Raw genomic sequence first — 19,682 nt, forward strand, 5'->3', positions numbered from 1 at the left:
ATTGATTTGGAGGAATTAATTATGAGAATATAAGTCTTGAAGAAATGGAGCTTACATCTATCAATCAGTTCTTTTTGTATTTTTCCTCAACCAAGCATGTAAGTTCATGTAGATGGTTTAGATTTAGGGGTAATGAGCATCCAAGATCCTAAGCTATTGTGCTAATAGTATTTTAGACCATGAACTCTTAAAATGTGTAAAAATTTTTCTTAACTTTTAAATTCTAAGAACCTAAACTCTCATTGTTAAGTTGGAAAAAATGGCCATTGCTTTTATACTTGTGGATCCCAGTCGCATGCTGATGTGATAATCATCTTGACCTTTAAAAATGTGTGAAAACGGGTGTCCAACTTTTGATGAAATTGTTTAAAGTGTTAAAATGTGTGAGTTTGTAATTGGTGTCTAACTTTTGATTGGAGTATGAATATGAAATGAAACAAATGCCATTAGCTAGATCTCTAAAGGAGCTTTTTATAAATATCTAAATCACCTCAATTGAACGTCAGATAAAGAATTAAAGCACGTCTGAAATTGGCCTAAGGTGCTATCATTTGATAATAGCTATGTTATCACAAACTGTGTAATGCATTACGACATACAAAGCCTGCGTTGTAGTGCATGGCATAGTGAAGGGGAGTCATGGTGTGTGTGCACATAACGAAATGTATCCCCTGATTTTAGATAATTAATGTTTTTCAATTGATTTTCAAGGGTTTTGACCCTAAGATGATATCTCATGCTTCTATAGCTTGTTTCTACCTTAATTTGAACTTATTAGAAATATATTAAAGTGTTTTAAAAACTTAGAATCTAGAATCTTGAAGGAATTTGTGACCAAATTTTGAGATGTACCAATGTTGTTTTCAAATATGTCAACCATGATTAGGCAATTTGTTTAGGTTAGCCTTGTAATTATCATGGATTAGTTGTTAATTGTTGTTTAGCAAGGGCAACCTTACATGGAATGTGCAGAGAGGGGGGACAGTAGTGAGAATGGGAAGGAGAAGGGATATGAAACTTACCTAATGATAATTCAAGTTTGTATTGCCTCTAAAAAGTCTACAAGGTCAAGCCCTAGCAACCCTAAGAGCCTTGTTCATCGCCCTCTCATTTTCTCTCTTTTCCTTCCTCTGAAATTTGATGTAGCTCGCATATAGTTTATTACTGAAATTGGCCGTGCACCACGGCACATTAGGCATGTGCCATGGCACATGATATAGCAAATGCCACATGCCATATGGCCACCCACTTAAGCCTAATTGACTCGTACCCTATCTTAACTAATTTTTAAAGTTGTTCAAAAGTCAAATAACTTTATTAGTGTCCTAACAATAACATTAGTTTAAAAATCACATATTTTGACTAATTTATCCTTCTTAAACACCTAAAGTTCTAAGTTAAAAACTTAGAATGTTATAGTGTCACTGCAAGTGGGCCCCACAAACCAAACAAGTAAGCAACAAGTGGAAAAAATCAATGTTAATTTACAAAGGGGAAATTTACATCTAAATAAAAGTGTACATGAATAGAAATGCCCCACTTAATAATATAAGATATCTAACACTTTTTAAAAAATACAAGAATATTAATATATAAAGAAAGCCTTGTAACATGTTTATGGTTTTACTATAGCCTTCTATTTTGTTTACATTTTGCGAAGCACTCTTCTTTTTTTCAAGATTGGATTTCTCATGTTTTTCATTTTTCAATAAATATAACCCCATTTGGTATGCAAGCCTTAATTTAGAGGGATTGGCATTGGCATTAGCATTGGTAGTCAAAATGAAGCTTTAAAACTATATTTGGTATGGAGTAATATTTGTAGGGAATACTTACTTTTATTTTATTTTATTTTATAATTAAACATAAATTATGAAAATACTATAATACCCCTCAAAACATAAATTTAATATTTTATTTCTGTGAGATATGAGTTCTTCTGGTCCCATGGCATGAGTTCATCATTTGAGCACTCTCTTTCTTCCCTAAAAAGAGCAACCAGGGCTATGCTCCTTCCACTGCTTATCCTCATCATCTTCTTCCTCTTCTTGCTGCTCTTTTGGCCTCACCTTGTTACCGACCCGCCCTATTGTTGACCTCTCCTCTTTTTTCTTCTTTAGTTTGAAATAAGATAATGAGAATGGTGAGGATGTTGACGACGATGAGGATGATGATAGTGGTAGGATTAGGTGGCCATAGCTTGGGTTCAGACTGATTATGCAGATGACATCACCATTTGTTCTCCCCCTTCTCTCATCTTTGATCTCCTCCTTCTCCCTTCATATTTGGTAGCGGCATTGGTGGAGGAGAGATTGGCATTGACATAAGAGAGGTCGGCGTTGCTTGGTTTGAAAGGAGGGCAAAGGAGGAGAGACGGGATGGAGCTGCTGACTGAGGAGAGGGCAAAGGGAGGGAGACGACAGAGAGAGAATGGGGGCAATTTAGTCTGAAAATAATCATTCCCAAAATTGATTTTCAGTACTAAGGGTGGTGGTATTGAGTAATCTCACCTATATGGGATTAATATTGGGATTAAATTTTCCAATTTCTCGTACCAAACACGAAAAGGTGAGATTATTCCAATTTCAATCTCAGTCCCCCATTCCTTTCTACCAAACAAGGCCATGAAGTAATAAATTTTCTCGACAAAAAACTCTTGGAGCCTATGGGGCCACGTCTCTCTTAGATTTGAAAATATCATTTTAAAACAAAGAAATTAAGGTGTCATGTCGCATCCGTGTCCTCAAGAATGTACGTTTAGCCATTTGAGTTGAAGTTATGAATGTAGTTTTTAATGGAACGTGTTGTCCGGTTTCTTTTGTCTCATATATTTATTTGATGTCCTGTGTATCTCCTAGTTTAGTATGTTACCACATTTATCATGTTCTGCTTGATATTAATTATTAAGTAGTTTAACTTTAATATGGCGTAGCAGTGGAGGCAATTTATATAAGTTAATTAGCTCGATCGTAGCTGCTTGTTTCAATCAATCCTAATAAAAAACAAGTAATATATATGATTGAGTTAGGTGAAAAGAAAATACTAATTAATTGGTTTAACCCAACAAAATTTCCCATATGATAATCATGTTAGTCCAAATAAACACACAGGATCAAAAGGTCCCATAGATATAAAAGACCCAAATAATCCAGCTGAGTGGAGGGCGTAGCCAGCTGTGCATGGCTGAGATGACTTGAGAAAAATAAAACTACGCAGGACAGCTTCGTGCTTGATCTACATATTTAGATTGAGATGCCTCTCCAAACACAACAGTCGTGTGTGTGTGTGTGTGTGTGTGTGTCTTCTGATGATTGATTAGTCATGCATCTCCTATTATTTTAATGAACATGCAGAAGCCAAATTCCATTTTGGCAGGTCTGATTCATCTGCACATACGGATTATTCTTTCTTTTACTCTGAAATTTGAATTCACAGCTTTGATTATCTTCATTTATAATTTAAAAACCTTAATTAGTCCCCGTCCAACACTTGACATTGCCGCATATAAATGGGAAACTCATGTCAGGGTCTTGTTTTGGTTAATCCTTCCCCAGGTTAATATGACTAATTAAGATAGATTGTCTTTGTTCTACACCTCACTCACACACACATACACACATACATACATACACATACACATACATACACATATTAATAAACGATTCAAATGACAAGTTAATTAGCAATTTGTATCCAGCTTCGTGGAAACAACAAACTCAAAGCTATGCAAGTTGACTTTTGACAGTCTACAGAAATGTCGAAGAAAGATTATTATTTTATCAAAGAATTGCTTACTATAGGGGATTTGACCAATAAACGATTTCTTTTTTTTTTATTTGTGGCTCCTACAAACAAGAAGAAGGTCACCTTTCAATTTTCTTTCTAATGATATGACTATATATAATCAGTTTTTATTTTTTGACACACACACACAATTCAATTCGAGCAAAACGTCAGAGAACACATGCACTCTCAAATTTTACGAACATGGATAATTGGGCCTTGTGCCTTTTAACATTTGTGATCAAATCAACAATCTTCACGGGCCTTTATATGCCCAAGGATATGGGCCTAAATCAAGCATGGGTCTATAGGGTTTTTGTTTTGTTAATACATGGGTCTATAGTTTTGACCAAGCAACTGAATCCATCAATACATTCTGAAAAAACTACAGAATTTGTTGGGAAAACGAATAAACATGAAGTCAATTTATTTGGATTGGCTTTTGAATCTCGTAAGGCTTTGTGCCAAAGAATTATCTTTACCGTTTTCCTGCCAGAATTTTTTTATTCACTGGACATAAAGTTTAGGATAATGCTACGTCTAAAGCTCTACCTCGTGTTTTTTTTTTTTTTTGCTTTTCCTTTTTTATTGGACACAAGGAAAAATGTTTTAACTAAATTAGTTATTATAGACTGTATAGTTTTAACTCTCCATTACCACTAAATCTTTTAATTTATAACTATTTAATTAATCAGTTTTTATATTTTATGACTCATTACAAATCAATCTCTGAAAAAATAGAATTTTTTTTGAAAGTGTAAAGACAAATAGATTAAAGATTAAACATCTCAAACTTTAGGAACCGAACTGTAATTGAATAAAAAATATAAATATTAAATGATTAATCTTCCCTTGTTAAAATCATTCTCACTTTCATGTCTTAGCATCCACAATTTCCCAGTTGAAGTGCATATTGTAAAATAAACATGAATATGTTATCAAGGAAAAAAGAAACATTAATAATTGGGCCTACTGCTACAAAACATCCACGATCAAGTCAACAACCATCACGGGCCATTGTGTGGTTGTGACTATGGACCTTCAACTACAAAGCATACAGAAAGATCTAGATAAGGTAAAAGGATAAGAGAGAAGACGGAAACGCAACAACAACAACAACAACAACAACAAAGAGCCGGCTTAACAGTTACGACGTTAGAGGAACCAGAATCGGAAATAGTCGGGCCAGTCTCACCTGCGCTCTCACTGGGCGGGTGTGCGCCTCACCGGATTCTCCTCTCACCAATGGCATCATGCATCTGAGTGAACTACTGCAATGGGTATGTGTACACGTGTCCCTTTTGTTCCCCTGTCACGCCTCGTCCAGGTCATTGTCATAAATGTGTTTCGGTATCCCAGTCTCTTCCTCTCCAACTACCTGTTTCCTCCTCCTCATTAAGTAGCCTTCCACAAACCCCATTTTCTATTCCTTCTATCACTCGTCTCTCCTCTTCCTTGCTGTTATTGCCGAGAAAGCGTGTTGGAATCGGTGCGGTTGTGGCAGCCATGGCGGGTTCGTCTCGAGCACTGTCCTTGTTACTGGAGCTGGTGGAAGAACAGGTGCTCTCCCTTTACTTCATTCCTTTTATGGGTTTCTTCTGATTTGAGTTGTTTGACTGCGTGAAGTTTTGGAAAGGGACCAGAAAAGAACACCTTGGGGTATATGGTTTGACGATGGGTATGAGTCAAGACTCGTGTGCTGTGTGAATTTTTGTGAAACGTGAGGGTGCACTGGGGGAAAGTTGACGCCTTTTAATCGGGATTTATTAGTTGAGGGGTTGCTGTGGTTTGTGTGTTTGGGTTTTGTTGCACACAATTCTATGGTTTGTTTTTTCTTACTTTTCGATGCACTTTTAGATTCGCGCCTTAAAAATTAACAAAACTGCTGTTGCAAAAGTTGCATAAAACTCAACCTTCTGATATGTAAACCGAATGAAGCGGAGACGCTTCAAAACAGATTGAAGTGGATTGGAACTGGATGATTTTAATAATTCCTTAGGAAACTCTAGTTTAATTCAGGAAGCGAAGCTTTTTTATGTATGACTTGAAAAATCAAATGCATTAGTGGCTTAAGAAGCTGTTAAGGGGTAGAGTTGTCTGTAGAAGAATTACCTGTTCAGTGATGGTTTTGTTTTCTAGTTTGTCATGACCCTGAATACTGCCCTTGTGAGGATTCTTTAGTGCTGCCTAACTAAAAGGAATTTGCGTGAAGTGTGGCTATTGTCCCTGATTACTTTAGTGCCTTTGCAATGGTTCTTTAGCACTACCTAAAAGAAAGCTTGGATGTCCAAATAGATCATTGTCCATGATCACGAGGAGTAAGGCATTAGGATAAATGATCATATGTTTTACAGATTCTGTAATTATTAAAAATTAGAACATAACTTGTCAAACACATTAGTTACCTGTGATTAAGGGCTTGTCCAATTCACGGGTATCTTTTATGATACTTAAGTTTACAGATGCTATATAATCCTAGTCCTTTGGCTTGAAAATATTTTTGTAAGTGCATATAACAACACTAGTTTGCAGTTCATTTTCCTCCCGTGTGAAGAGGATTGCTAAAAAGTTTAATTTAGTTTTGATGTCACAATTTAAGCTGCTTAAGGATAGGGTTATGAATGTCTGGATTCACCCAATTCATCTTATACGTCTTTATAGTTATATGATTATCGTCATAATTTATAGTAGTAATGGTTGTTAGTCAAAGGCTAATGCCTTTGACGTAAACTGACAATTCTTTCTGTTGTTTCGTTGGTTACTTTTCAGGTCAAATAGTCTATAGGGAATTAAAGGAGAGGTCAGACCAATATGTTGCCAGAGGTCTAGTTAGAACAGATGAGAGTAAGCAGAAAATTGGTGGTGCAGATGATGTTTTTATTGGAGATATAAGAGATGTTGGAAGTATTGTTCCTGCAATTGAAGGTATAGATGCTCTCATAATTCTCACAAGTGCTGCTCCACTAATGAAGCCAGGCTTTGATCCAACCAAAGGCGGAAGGCCCGAGTTTTATTTTGATGATGGGGCGTACCCTGAACAGGTACGTTACATAGTTCCTATGTTACATGTTAAGTACTTAGTTATCTTTATCTGGCTTTACTCATATTATTCTGTATTTCTGCATGTTAGGTTGACTGGATTGGGCAGAAAAATCAAATAGATGCTGGCAAGAAAATTTTCTTCCTTTCCTTAAATTCTAATACAACGTTATGAACTCATTGATGCTTGTGATATTGAAATTCTATTTTCTATTTGAGCAGCTAAGGCTGCTGGAGTGAAGCAAATTGTGTTGGTTGGGTCAATGGGTGGCACGAATCCAGACCATCCTTTGAACAAATTGGGTAATGGAAATATACTGGTCTGTACTAACTTCTCTCTAACTCTTTAAATTACCTCCTTTTGTGGCATTCATATCTTGCTTTCGTACGAACAAGCATACCTCTCATTTTGAGAAACCAAGTTTATTAAAATATTGATTCTTTTCTTCCCTCTATTATTCTATTTGTTTCCTTTTTATTAAAAAAAATCTTTTGCTTATATATATTGCAGGTTTGGAAGAGAAAGGCTGAGCAGTATCTGGTTGATTCTGGTATTCCATACACAATTATAAGGTGCTTAATTTTCCTGTCAACGCTAGGTTTATTTATAAAATGAAAATTAAAATCATGAGTAACGTTGTTACTGAATGTGCTCCTAGCCTCCTGCTATGTGAAAAGACTGGTTGAAATATATTAAAGTTAATTTAGGGATGAGGCTTTTTGCAATTGGTAGAAATATATTTCTAGGCGTGTATTTTACTTTAATACTTCGGTCTCTAAATATAAGTCCTAATATTGAAAAACACACAAACTAAGGAGATACCAAAATCTATGTATTATGTAAAATTAGTCTTTCCTTTTTATCTTTTACTCGCTATTTAATTCCATGCGAAAGAGTGTGTCTACTTATAAAAATTCAAGGGTGGTTAGGAAATTTATATTTTCTATCAGGGGTAATTTTTAAAAATAAGTGTTAATTATACCTAGAAATTTGTATTATGGCTTATATTTAGGGATTAAAGGAATGTGATACTCAGGACTTATATTTAGGGATGGAGGAAATATGATTGGTGATATTATGTAATCACTCATTTGGTTTTATACATGCCACAGTCAAGTCTCATTTTCTGGTTACCAAGCCTGGCTTATGTTATAGTGAGATTGTGTCTGCTTTCTTATCGTCACATTCTGTTCTGAACCAGAGCTGGTGGCTTGCAAGATAAAGATGGCGGTCTTCGAGAACTAATCACAGGGAAGGATGATGAGCTTCTTCAGACAGAAACTAGAGCCATACCTAGAGCTGATGTTGCAGAAGTCTGCATTCAGGTATCTTTTATGTGGGACTTGGTGAGATAATGAGATGCCGATACATATTCTCTACTCCCCTAAGAAAGAACCCACTCCAGAAGAAAGAAATGCTGCAAGCATCTTTGATTCTTGATTTCAAAAACAGTTCTTTGCTAATATTTTTCAAAGTTTGTTTCCACCTTCAGAAACTGAGAATAGAAAAAACAAATCTTATTTTCTGTTTTCTGAATTCCCACATGAAAAGCATAAATAAAGTGCCTTTTTTATATGATGTAGCGTTGGCTTGAATTTAAAGCTTCTTGCTTTGAAAGCTGTTTCATAAGTGTCAAACAGCTGTGTTCATAAACAAAAACAAAATGAAACAGGCCCCATTTTTTTCTTTTGCTTTCTTTTTGATTTGTGTAAGTGGTTGTAAAGAGACTCTTGAAGATAGCTAAACCAGGCCAATCATATCCGATACACAGTTCATTGTAACTTTAACATGTTCTCATGTCATGCTAATAATTGAGCGTGTTCAATAAATCGAGTCTTGTGAAAAAAAAATCTCTCATGGCTGCATCAGATAGGGATGTGATGATTCATTTGGTTGAATAGGCACTAAAGTTTGAGGAGGCTAAGTTCAAGGCATTTGACTTGGCATCAAAACCAGAGGAAACAGGCGCACCCACAAAGGACTTCAAGGCTTTGTTTTCTCAGATCACCACTCGCTTTTGATTTTCAAGTTCATCATTCTGAATCATCCCATTCTGCAAGTTCCTTTATGATGGATTTTGTTGTCATTTGTTGTACCTAAAGCAGCGTACGTTTGCTTCATCACTCGCAGCCTGGTAAAAGATTGTTTCATCCTCAAGAAAACTTTATTGGATCCGTCGATTCCTTTGCTTCATCATAATGATGTGGCTTGTATGCTCTCAATCTTAAGAAACCTTTAAATCATATTGTTTATGATTCATCGATGGCGTGATATATTTTTAGGCGAGAACAGTAGTCAAGTTGTCATGAAAGGTAGCTTTGGTGACTGATTAATCACGTTGGATCAAGCTTTTCCTTCATAAGTTACTTGTCATAGTTGCTGATTAACTCATTGCTGCACCGTTTGGAGATTTCATTTTATTGTAGACACATCAACCTAGCCTACTAAAGTTAAAATGTGACATTATTTTCAAATTGAACATTAATTATCTAATAAATAAAAATGACACAGGAGTTAATGCCCTCGGATATAAAGGAACAAAAAATATGTAGTTAGCCGCTTTTGGGCATGGTTGGGAGGGATAGAATGTGAGTTGAAGACAAATGTTTGTAGTCTTCCAATGTAACCAAAGAAAAAGTCAATACTTATGATAGAAAATAGGGTTAAATGGTAATTTAGATTTTGAACTATAGGTTTACAAATGATTTGAAATCTAAACCCATTTTTGAGACATTTGAACACCTGAAAAAAATTACATTTGGACAATCCGGACCTTGCTATTAATACGGAGTTAACTCCGTTACTTTAAAGCCCCTATCTTCTCTTGAGTACGCGACAAGGATGGGATAGACTTGCAATCATCACCGGCGACTAGCAATGACATCGTTGGGATTGGGGTTGAGGGGTGGACAGGGTGAGACCATCACAGCAAGGGCTGTGCTGCCAAGGGACTCATTAGAAAGACCAGACTGGAATAAGTCCATGTCAAAGCATGCATCTAAAGGTTCTGTCCCATCAGAAAGACCAGATCCGACTAGCTGGCCGATTGAGATCATTCTCATTCCTGGTTGACACCTCTTAAGGTCTTGGCTTCTAGCCCCTCAAACGTGTTCACCAGCACTGTGGGATTGGGTTCTCGTCGAAGGACTTGGAAATCCTCTGGCCGATGATGTTACAGCGAAATCCTCAAACGACGGGAGCTCTTGCGATTCTATTTTATGGCAGCGACCTCGGCTGTTCTGTTGAAATCGAGTTCTCTTCGAGTTTGTTCTTGATGTACCTGTCGTCTTTGAAGTACTAATAGTAGATGCTGAAAACCGTAGCGGGTTGGATCCACAACAGGGCTGATGGAAGGTGAAGTTGACGTGCCACCTCTGCTCTGCTGCACAGGGAGGAAACAAAGCGTGCATGGCCACCATTGTGTTTGACAAGGCATGAGAATGGAGAGAAACTCCGAGCAATGAATGACTTTGAGATTGTGTCCTAATTCCTAATTCAAGGGAAACTCCGTTTCCCTTCATTAATGTTGGGGTGGGAAGTAGTCAGGTCTGGTGGTGGGTCGTGCAAGCAAAAGGGGTTGCCATTCATTGAAGAGAGAGGAATTCAGCAGAGGGGGAGACAGAGGAAGATGGAAAGGGAGAGGGGTTTTAAAGTAATGGAGTTAGCTCCAAATTAACGGCAACGTCCATATCCCTTGAAATGTTATTGTTCAAATTAAAATGTATTAAAAACGAATTCAAGATTTAAATTGTTATTTAACCCTAGAAAATAATCACATAGAAACCTAACTAAAAAGTTGCCCACCTTTTTGTTTTTAGAAATCTATATACTTTTTAAGAATAAATGATGTGACATCATCAAAATTCAAAGAAAATTATATAATTAACTAACAAATTCAAATTTATTGTAGCTTCACTTTCATAGCCTAAATTGCAGCTTTGATAAATGAGCAATTGGCATGGTTTCCCCATCATATCATTTTAAAAAAATGATAATAATTTTTTTAAATTATATAAATGACATTTTAATCCCTTCAAATATCATAATTTTTTTAAAATTTTTAAAAAATTTAATGTTATTAAGAAATTAATATAAATGACTAAATTACTCTTAATTCAAATATCAATTACCATTCACAAGTTTTATTCTAAGATTTATAACTTTTTTTAAAATCGTAAGAATTCAACTATAATTCACAATTTCGTATTTGAATTCCTGATATTCTTCAAGTATTGCAAATATCAATTAAAGATAATTTAATCATTTATATTAATTTTTTAATGATAAAAAAGTCTCTAAAAATTTTAGAGAAATTATAGTATTTCGAGAAACTAAAATCTCATTTATATAATTTAAAAAAATTTTATTATTATTTTTCCTGTATTTTCTTCATTTCCTGACGAATCATTTTAAAGGAAGTTGGGGATATAAAATGCAATCTGATTCTTTTGATTTTTTGGAGCAACTAATCACATTTTATATAATTTAAAAGAATTTTATCATTATTTTTTCTATACCTTCTTCGTTTCTTGACTAATCATTTTAAAGGAAGTTGGGAATATAAAATGCGATCTCATTCTTTTGACTTTTTTGGGGCAACTAAACACATTCTATATAATTTAAAGAAATTTTATTATTATTTTTTTATATTTTTTTCATTTCTTGACGAATCATTTTAAAGGAAGTTGGGAATATAAATGCAATGTCATTCTTTGGACTTTTTGGGGCAACTAATTACATTCCATACTAGAGGACCACCGCCATGAACATTCCCCATTACTTAGGAACTCCTGAGAAGCATCAGAATTTTTTTTTTTTTAACTTTCTCTTTTATTTGGTCCACCCAACCCGTCCTTGTCTTCTAGTATTTTTCTATGCTCTGCCTTTTTAACAAGGAGTCGATATATTTCTTTTCTTTTCTTTTTTTCAATCTTATCTTCTGCATTACAGCTAGATGCTGATTTGTTTTTATAATAGAAAATAATGAAAAAATAAAAAGAATACTTGATAGAAATTTTTTACATCAACTAAACGGGTGTTTGAACTTTGAATCTTCATAAAAATTATGATTTAAAATTCATAATTAATTTTAGCATATAATAAAAATGTTTGGATATATTTTTTTTGTAACATCTGAAAAAAATTGACCCCTAATTATTTGGATAAATGAGGTTAATTTTGTAAATTAATATGGTGTGTAGTTACAAAGAGCTAACATGTGCTTTGGATTGTCGTTTCAATTCTGGGATTGAGTCTGGAGTGAGATCAGGTCACTCAGACATGAAAAAGTGAGAAAAATAAAGAGAAATAGCTCTGTGTCATATGACGTGGCGGGTGCACATGATGCTGTGGTGCATGAGCCATCAGAAGGCAACAACATCCTCTTTATATCACATGCCGCAGTGTATAGAAACAAAATTTACATAAATAAGAGCATATCAAATGTGAAAAATAGAGAGCAAGCAAAAGAAAAACAAAGGAAAAACGAAAGAGCTCCGTTAGGGCTTGAGGGATTGAAGCTTTGGGAATATTTTAGAGCTTTTAAACATTAGAGGTAAGGTTCCTAGGATCTTTTCCTCTCTTCCTCTTACATTTTCTTGATGTTAAGAGCTAGGATTTAGCTGAGGAAGATGATTTTCAGTCCATAGAAGTTATGAGCCCGAACCTATTGACTTAAATAGAGTTAACGAAAGTTATTTAAGTTATTTAAACGAGCATTAATGACTTTATGTCTTTTTAGTAATTGGAAGCTATAAATGCACGAAAATCTCCATAAATGAGGTAGATGGAGTAATATGGCTCCATTAATGGTTGTTAGGAGTTCAATGAAGTTAATTTGAGTTAGAAAAAGCTAATAAACCTTATGAGTACTTTTGTAATTGAGGAGATTGAATTTTAAAAGTGAAGAAGTGTTAAATTAAATAGTGAGGATTATCCAAAAAGAGATATTGATGATTAATATTGTGATTAAATGTAGAGTCAGCATATTTGGTACTATTCAAGCTTCGTGAAACTTTGGAAGTGTAAATCTAAGGGATAAACTTTTGACCTCTTAAATGTTTGAGGTAACCGTAAAAATTCTTTCTCATGTTTTTATGTGTTAATTGATTTATTAATTTTTACTTGATAATCGAAGTGTGTGAAATTGAATGAAATGCAATTGTGGCATGAATTACTTGAAAATTCACTATAATAATTTTGTAAAGTTCAATGATATTATACATGCAAAATTCTATGAAACATTATCAGTATAGTCCTATGACATGGTTCCTTTAAAGTTCAATGATGTGATTTGTTAATGGAATTCAATGATTATATGTAAAGTGGAGTTCAATGACCTAATGTGTGAAAAGTTTGATGAAATTGTGTTTGTGAAGTTCTATGATATGTTGTTTGTGAAGTTCAACGAATATGTGTAGTGAGGAGTTTGACGATATAAAGTAAAATGGAGTTCAATGACTTAGTTATATGTGTCTATGTGATGTTCAAGTATAAGCTGAGTATAATGATGGTATTATGCATGCCTATATTTTGAGTGATCGCATGCTTTGAAATGTTGCATTGTTATGCACTACATAATCATGAGAGGTGGGAGTTCACCTAAAAAAAGTAGAGAATTAAAATCCACATGGTAAGGCTACCATTGAAGCTCGATGGTTTGCTTGAATTTATTTATATTTATTATCTCACTTATTTGATGAGAGATTGTCCTACTTGCTCAATGAATGATTCAAACCTAACTAGTTTTTTATTTGTTCAATGAGAAAACTAGTCTAAGAAAAATGACACCTCATGATGTGAGAGTTGGGAAAAATTGTGAACTATAAGTAAGATAGGTGACCTTAGCCATTTAGCCCCTTACGCGTGAATGGCTATGGTAGTCTCAGTTTCATAGACGATCCTAGTGTGTTATAACTATAATTTCATGTCAGAGGCATAAAAGGGATATAAGGGAGGTATGATCATGCTTATAATAATAAAAAAGTACATGGTTATCTATGCTGTGATCCTAGTGATGAAAATCATGTGATTAGCCTTATATCTATGTGAAATTGTGTTGCAAGTCATTATCTCATGAGTACATATTACTATGAATGAAAAATGTGAATAATGTTTCTTAAACATGTTACATGATTTGAAAATGATATTTTTGCCACTTACATTTAAATTGATTAACATACGTTAATATAAGTTAAATGAACTTTAGTTACTGAGTGATTGTATTCACTCCTTTCTCTTCAATATTATAGGAATTAACTCATTGAGACACTATTGTGAGAAACAAACTAAGGCTTAGGATTTTGATCCTAAAAGTAGTAGGCCTCATTTATTTTCATTATTGTCATGTGTATAATTCAAATGATATTCCTAATTAAGGTTGTCCATGTTTTTGGGCTTACTTACACTGAGAAGTTGTTAAACTATGGTATATTTTGAGCCCTAGAGTGTGTATGTACTAATTGTGAAATTTATTGCAAGATCAAAATTCTAGTGCAAGTAGGAAGTTAGTGAGATTGTGATTATTGTGGAATGAGATGATGATTTATGAATTTAAGGCTCCCTTTCTATTTTTATTATTAGGGGGTTAAGCATTGAAAAAGAGTTTTATATGTGTTGTTAGTTATGTGGTGTATTGCACAAGTTTGAAATAGTCTATTGAATATGGTCTGAGTTGTATTTGAAGCTTTTGAAACTTGGTATGAAATTAAAACACCCAAGTTGTGTTTAAGTGATATAAAGAGTGAGTTGTAAAATGAGCGTTCAATTTTTGACTAAAAAATGAATTAATTTTGAAACTAATGTCATTAGCTAAATTTAGGAAAAAGCTTTCTGTAGACACTTAGATCATCACAATTAAACGTTAGATAGAGAAATAAGACATGTTGAAAGTTCGCCCCTGCTACTATCAAATGATAATAGGAATGCTGTCAAAATTATGTAATGCATCGTAGCACATGACATAGAGGCGTACAAGCCATAGTGCATGTATAATAAGCCACAGCGCATGTGTGCTTTTTTACACAGTTTTTGTTAGTTTCATATTTTATGCAAATACTTTAATTTGTGAGCAATCCCAAGTTTCTACATACATCAAATTATTTTGATTTTAAATTGTAAAGGTTTATTGTGATGTTTTGATGTTAAAAAACTTGTGATCCCTATTTTATAAAACTTATACACTTGGTAATCATTTTTTAAATAACCCCTCAATTACTTTAAAAATTAAAGTTAATTGAAAAATGATAAGTGAGACCTTTCATTTTTCAATTGCACTCAATCAATTTTAAAAACCAATTACTACAAAACATAATCAATTATATTTGAAGTCAATTATATATATATATATATATATAAAAATTTATCCTACATTAATCCAAACCATCCTGACCCTTTGACTATTTTCCGTAAAGCAAACACAATGTTTGGTAAGTAAAAAAGTGTTTTGTGAAAAAAAAAAATGATAATGCATTTATTTCATTTTCTTTCTACATATATTCTCCAATTTTTTTTTCCAGACAATACTTTTCTGTGAACTATAAACGTATGCTAAATAGAACGAAGCTTAATTTCGTAGCAAGCATCAGAAACCTAGATTTGATTTTGCGAGATGAAAATCACCGAGTGACATCTTCATTGAATGGGCTACTCCAATTACAAACTCCCTCGATGATCTCTCCGCATATTTTGTCAAATTCAGTCATATAACCTAAGACTATCCGAATTTGTCAGGCTGAGGCAGGCCTCCAACAAGAAAGTGCATAGATGATTCGTCCTTTCCAACCTTGTAACAACCACTTGCTGTCTTCATCAATGAGAAAATCCTTGTGGTAGCTACTCCTTACTTTATCCATGGCCCTCTCCACTAGGCTCCGCGAAAAAGGAATCTGTGTAAAACCTGCCCTGAGAACACGAGCTTGCCACTGCTTATATGTCTCTGGTCTCTCTGTTCTCTCGATTCCCTCGCACGCTATCACGTTCAATGCTTCTCTCCCAAATATCTCCTTCTCGATCAGCATTCTCTCCCAGTCCTCTCGAGGCACTATAGTTTCCAACATGTCAAACAGTGATGAGTAGTGAAACAATGCTTCCCTGAACCTGGTAACGAAGAAAGGAGCATTGAATGCCCCGTTGATGATCCCGTGAATGAATATGTCCGGGTTGATCTTCCTCACCAGATTCAGGAATGCATTCCTTGGACTGTCCACAGCTACAGATTCATCCAGCAGGTTCTTTGCCGTATATAAACAGTTAACAACCAGGAACTCGTCCCTATCAACCTTGAGTTCCTCCAGCTGAATAGTTTCCCATTTCTTTGCTATGGCAACGTACTCAAATGGAACATTGAAAGCTTTTGCATAATCTGCTAACCGCCTTCCTGTTTCTTCTATTCTCTCAGCTGGCCTGAAACCAGGTTGTGGGAAGTCTATTCCCGAGATTCGAATTTTTGGCGGGTGTCCTCCTGATCTCATTGCCAATCTCTGTATGAAAGTTGGCCACTGGAAACCATAATGAATACCAAAATCTATAATATGGACCCTCGTTGTATTCTCTGATGCTGTCCTTATTGTGACGTTTGACAAAAAATTAGATATCTTCCTAAAAGGGCATGCAGCCAGGTAGAGATGATAGGCTTTCAGTAGATCAGCGGCTGACCTTTTCTTATTGACAAGTCCTTTATAAATCTGGCTCCCAGTGCCGGCCAAGCGTGCATCAAGTCCATCAGCAAAGACATGTGCCAGCCTTTGATTTCCATCACCGAAAGGATTTGAGTGCTGCCTGATTTGCTTTAATAACTCTTGTGCATTCTTGTAATCATCTGCTGCAACAGCTTGTGCACACAGAACCAGAAGTGTTCTCAAATCCACCACTGCCTTTCTCCCATTTTGTTTCTTCCCACGCCCCTTCCCAGCGTTTGAAGCTTTGGCTTGACCATTTGGCACCCCTGCCTTGGTAGTCTTGTTCTGCAACGCTTCACGGCGGGCCATGTAATGGTTCCTACCTTCCCCAGCAGTGTAAAGAAGCACTAGATCAAACATCACTGAACGCAACGTTGGTTCTGTATAAACTGCTGCTTGCTTGCTACTCTTTTCTTCACCATCTTCCTCTCCCCTGTGTGGCTGCTTTCTTACCTTCGACCCACCATGAAAATAGTCCCTTTCATCTTTCTCCACTTTTGCTGATATTTCATGAGTCCCTGCTTTTGGTTCTTCTGGTGATAGATCACACACACCTAAATCAGCAAAAAGCTTGTTTCCATTTGGAAGAAACCTACTAGCCTCCTCGACACCTTTTTTAAATTGTGAAATGGATTGGCTCTCGCTGTTCAGATCCGGAACTTGAAGAATGCTGCTCGGAGAATCCACAGGCCCTTCCACAACACTGCTTGAAGAGCTGTAAGACGACTGGGAAATGCTACTACCTAGGATAAGTTGCGAGGGAAACTCATTACGGTTTTGAGCCAAGGAATGATGAATGGAAGTTCCGTTGGAATTACCATTGTTATTACTGTGACAATCACTGTAATTTCTGGGGAAATTATTTCCCATGCCCCCACCATTTTCATTGATCATATGACTCGGATGATTTTGTGCTGGTGAAGGTGGATATTTTTCACCCAATGCTTCATAGAATGATTTCTCAGCTGCTTGAAGATCCAGAGAATCCTGAAGCATGCACGTCTTATCTTCCATGTCTTCTTCCATAAGGATCTGATTTATGTAACTCAAAACAGCATCGGAGAAATCACAGTCTTCTGGAGAATGCTCCTCAAGGGTTACGGTAGAGGAAGAAGGCGTATTAACCGGTAATTGATCAGATTGCGGGAAATGAAATTCCCTTCTACGATCAAAGAAGGCATTTTCAAAACTCTGATTCTGCTTCAGAATTGGTACAGATCGATTTCCCAATCGCTGTTCACTTCTGGAATCGGTAAAGCCCCGAAGACCCTGATCCATTGTCATCTATTTTCCAAGATTCCGCAAAAACCCAAGCTTTAGTCCTACACACTGTTCAAAATCCCCCCTTTGTCGTCCTTCTTCCAGAAAGAAAAATCTTTTGAACCCACAGAGCCAATGATACACTCAGAGAATCCACGGCACGTGAATCATGAGGTGCACAGGAACAAACTTCAAATCATTGCACACAAAGAGATGGAGAAAATAAGAAATCGATACACAAATTTCACCAAATTCATCAAACTATTAAAGAAAGCGGAAGAAAATAGCAGCGAGTTTCCACATTAGGTGAGGCATCAGAGAACTTAATTTACAACAGTAAACTCAAAAAAAATTAATTTGAAGAGAGAAATGGATCCAAACAGAGGGAGGAGATGAATATTCGTGCAAGTACAGAGATGAATCAGGAAAGAGCAAAAGGGAAGGAGAAAGGAGACTTTACCTCTGACGAGAGAAAGACTCGAGTCCTTCAGGCGGTAACAGCAACAGCAAAAGAAGAGTACGAGAAAGACCAAAAGCGAATATGGGCGCTTGCGAGTTGAGTAACTATGAGGCTGCGTGGTCTGTCTGGTCTGAGACGTTGTTTCAGGGAGAGAGACTTGACCACCGGCTATAGGCTGTCCAAAACATGAAAAGTGACCGGTTAATAATGTTATGACCTTTTGCTATTTATTAATGCCTCTCTTCAATGATTCTTTCTTTAATTTATTGGAAGTGAAGGTCTTCAGTACACCGCTTCATCATGGCACCACGACCTCCCCAAGCTAAGACAGAGTAACACGTGTTTTCTAAAAATGTACGACTCGCAGGTTTTCAATATCATTATCTTGTTACCCGTGGGATAGTCTCGCCTTGCAATTTTTTTTTTTTTCTTTTTACCTGACAAATTTGGTTTATTTTAAAGTTAAGCATCGAGAAACACTTTAGGAGATCTTGAGGATTTTTTTAAGGACGGGAAGTAATGAGTTAGAAAGATGATAACAATTTTTTTTTAAATATACAAATAATAATTTAACCTTTTAAAAGTTTATAATTTTTCTAAAATTTTTAAGAATTTTTCTATCAATAATAAACTTATGTAATTGTTCTTATTGAACATAAATAATTCAAACAGATTAATTTGAAGATCCACAAAATTTTTAAGAATTTTTTTATCAATAATAAATTTATGTAATTGAATTAATTATTCTTATTAAACATAAATGATTAGCAATTTTTTTTCTTAAATTCACAACAATGCAACAGCAAATTGTTGTGAATATAAGAAGAAAAGTTGTAAATATAAAAAAGATATTTGTGATCATTTATGTTTAACAAGGATAATTTGATAACTTATATAAACTTATTAATGACAGAAATGTCTTCAAGAATTTCAGAAAAATTATAACATTTTAATGAATTAAATTATTATTTAAATATTTTAAAAGGATTTTGTTGTTATTTTCCCTAATAAGTTTCATCCATACTCAAACTATGATTCTCTTGTATGACCGCCTCTCCCTTTAAATGCATATGCTAACTTTAGTTTCATTTATAAGACACATTTATAACCTATTGTGTGGCTTTTTAAATAATATTTAAAATATATTTTTAAAATTACTCTTTTTAAGATAAAGAAAGTAATATAGTATCATTTTTTAAATTTGTTATATATGACCATATTTAAAATTCTACACACTTTTATTCTTTTTATTTTTTTTATTGATATTGATAAGATTGATAGAAATGACTTATAAAGAATATTAGAGAAATATGGCCTACTAGTAAAGTAAATAATAGTAGGATTTTGATCAATTTTATTTATAAGTCACATTTTAAAAGGATTATTTGATTCTATTTATAAATCACAGTGTAATTTTTTTAAAAAATATCTAAAAGATATTTTTTTAAAAAAAATAAAATGA

The 19,682-nt window shown here is 34.8% G+C and overlaps 2 protein-coding genes across 2 annotated transcripts; one reads left to right on the forward strand and one right to left on the reverse strand.

Annotated features, from left to right (window-relative positions):
• The first annotated feature begins 4,887 nt into the window (after positions 1 to 4,887).
• Positions 4,888 to 9,210, forward strand: LOC129291767 (uncharacterized protein At2g37660, chloroplastic). The gene is given in 8 exon segments (XM_054929295.1): positions 4,888 to 5,301; positions 5,304 to 5,343; positions 6,553 to 6,824; positions 6,914 to 6,950; positions 7,045 to 7,142; positions 7,334 to 7,395; positions 8,025 to 8,148; positions 8,725 to 9,210. Coding segments are annotated over 8 exon segments (765 nt in total). The 5' UTR covers positions 4,888 to 5,289; the 3' UTR covers positions 8,845 to 9,210.
• Positions 9,211 to 15,264: 6,054 nt separating this feature from the next.
• LOC129290159 (scarecrow-like protein 9) lies at positions 15,265 to 18,368 on the reverse strand. The gene is made up of 2 exons (XM_054926866.1): positions 18,221 to 18,368; positions 15,265 to 17,949 (listed from the first exon to the last, which is right to left on the reverse strand). The coding sequence occupies exon 2, from the start codon at positions 17,782 to 17,784 to the stop codon at positions 15,550 to 15,552; it is 2,235 nt and encodes a 744-aa protein (XP_054782841.1). The 5' UTR covers positions 17,785 to 17,949; positions 18,221 to 18,368; the 3' UTR covers positions 15,265 to 15,549.
• Positions 18,369 to 19,682: the final 1,314 nt, after the last annotated feature.

Source organism: Prosopis cineraria, unplaced genomic scaffold, assembly GCF_029017545.1.
Source record: "Prosopis cineraria cultivar Desert tree isolate PC_DT_omini unplaced genomic scaffold, ASM2901754v1 PC13, whole genome shotgun sequence".
NCBI lineage: Eukaryota > Viridiplantae > Streptophyta > Magnoliopsida > Fabales > Fabaceae > Prosopis > Prosopis cineraria.

What these genes read in the sequence shown, in the direction of transcription:
- LOC129290159 (XM_054926866.1), bottom strand. Translation starts at nt 17,784, where the DNA reads ATGACAATGGATCAGGGTCTTCGGGGCTTTACCGATTCCAGAAGTGAA.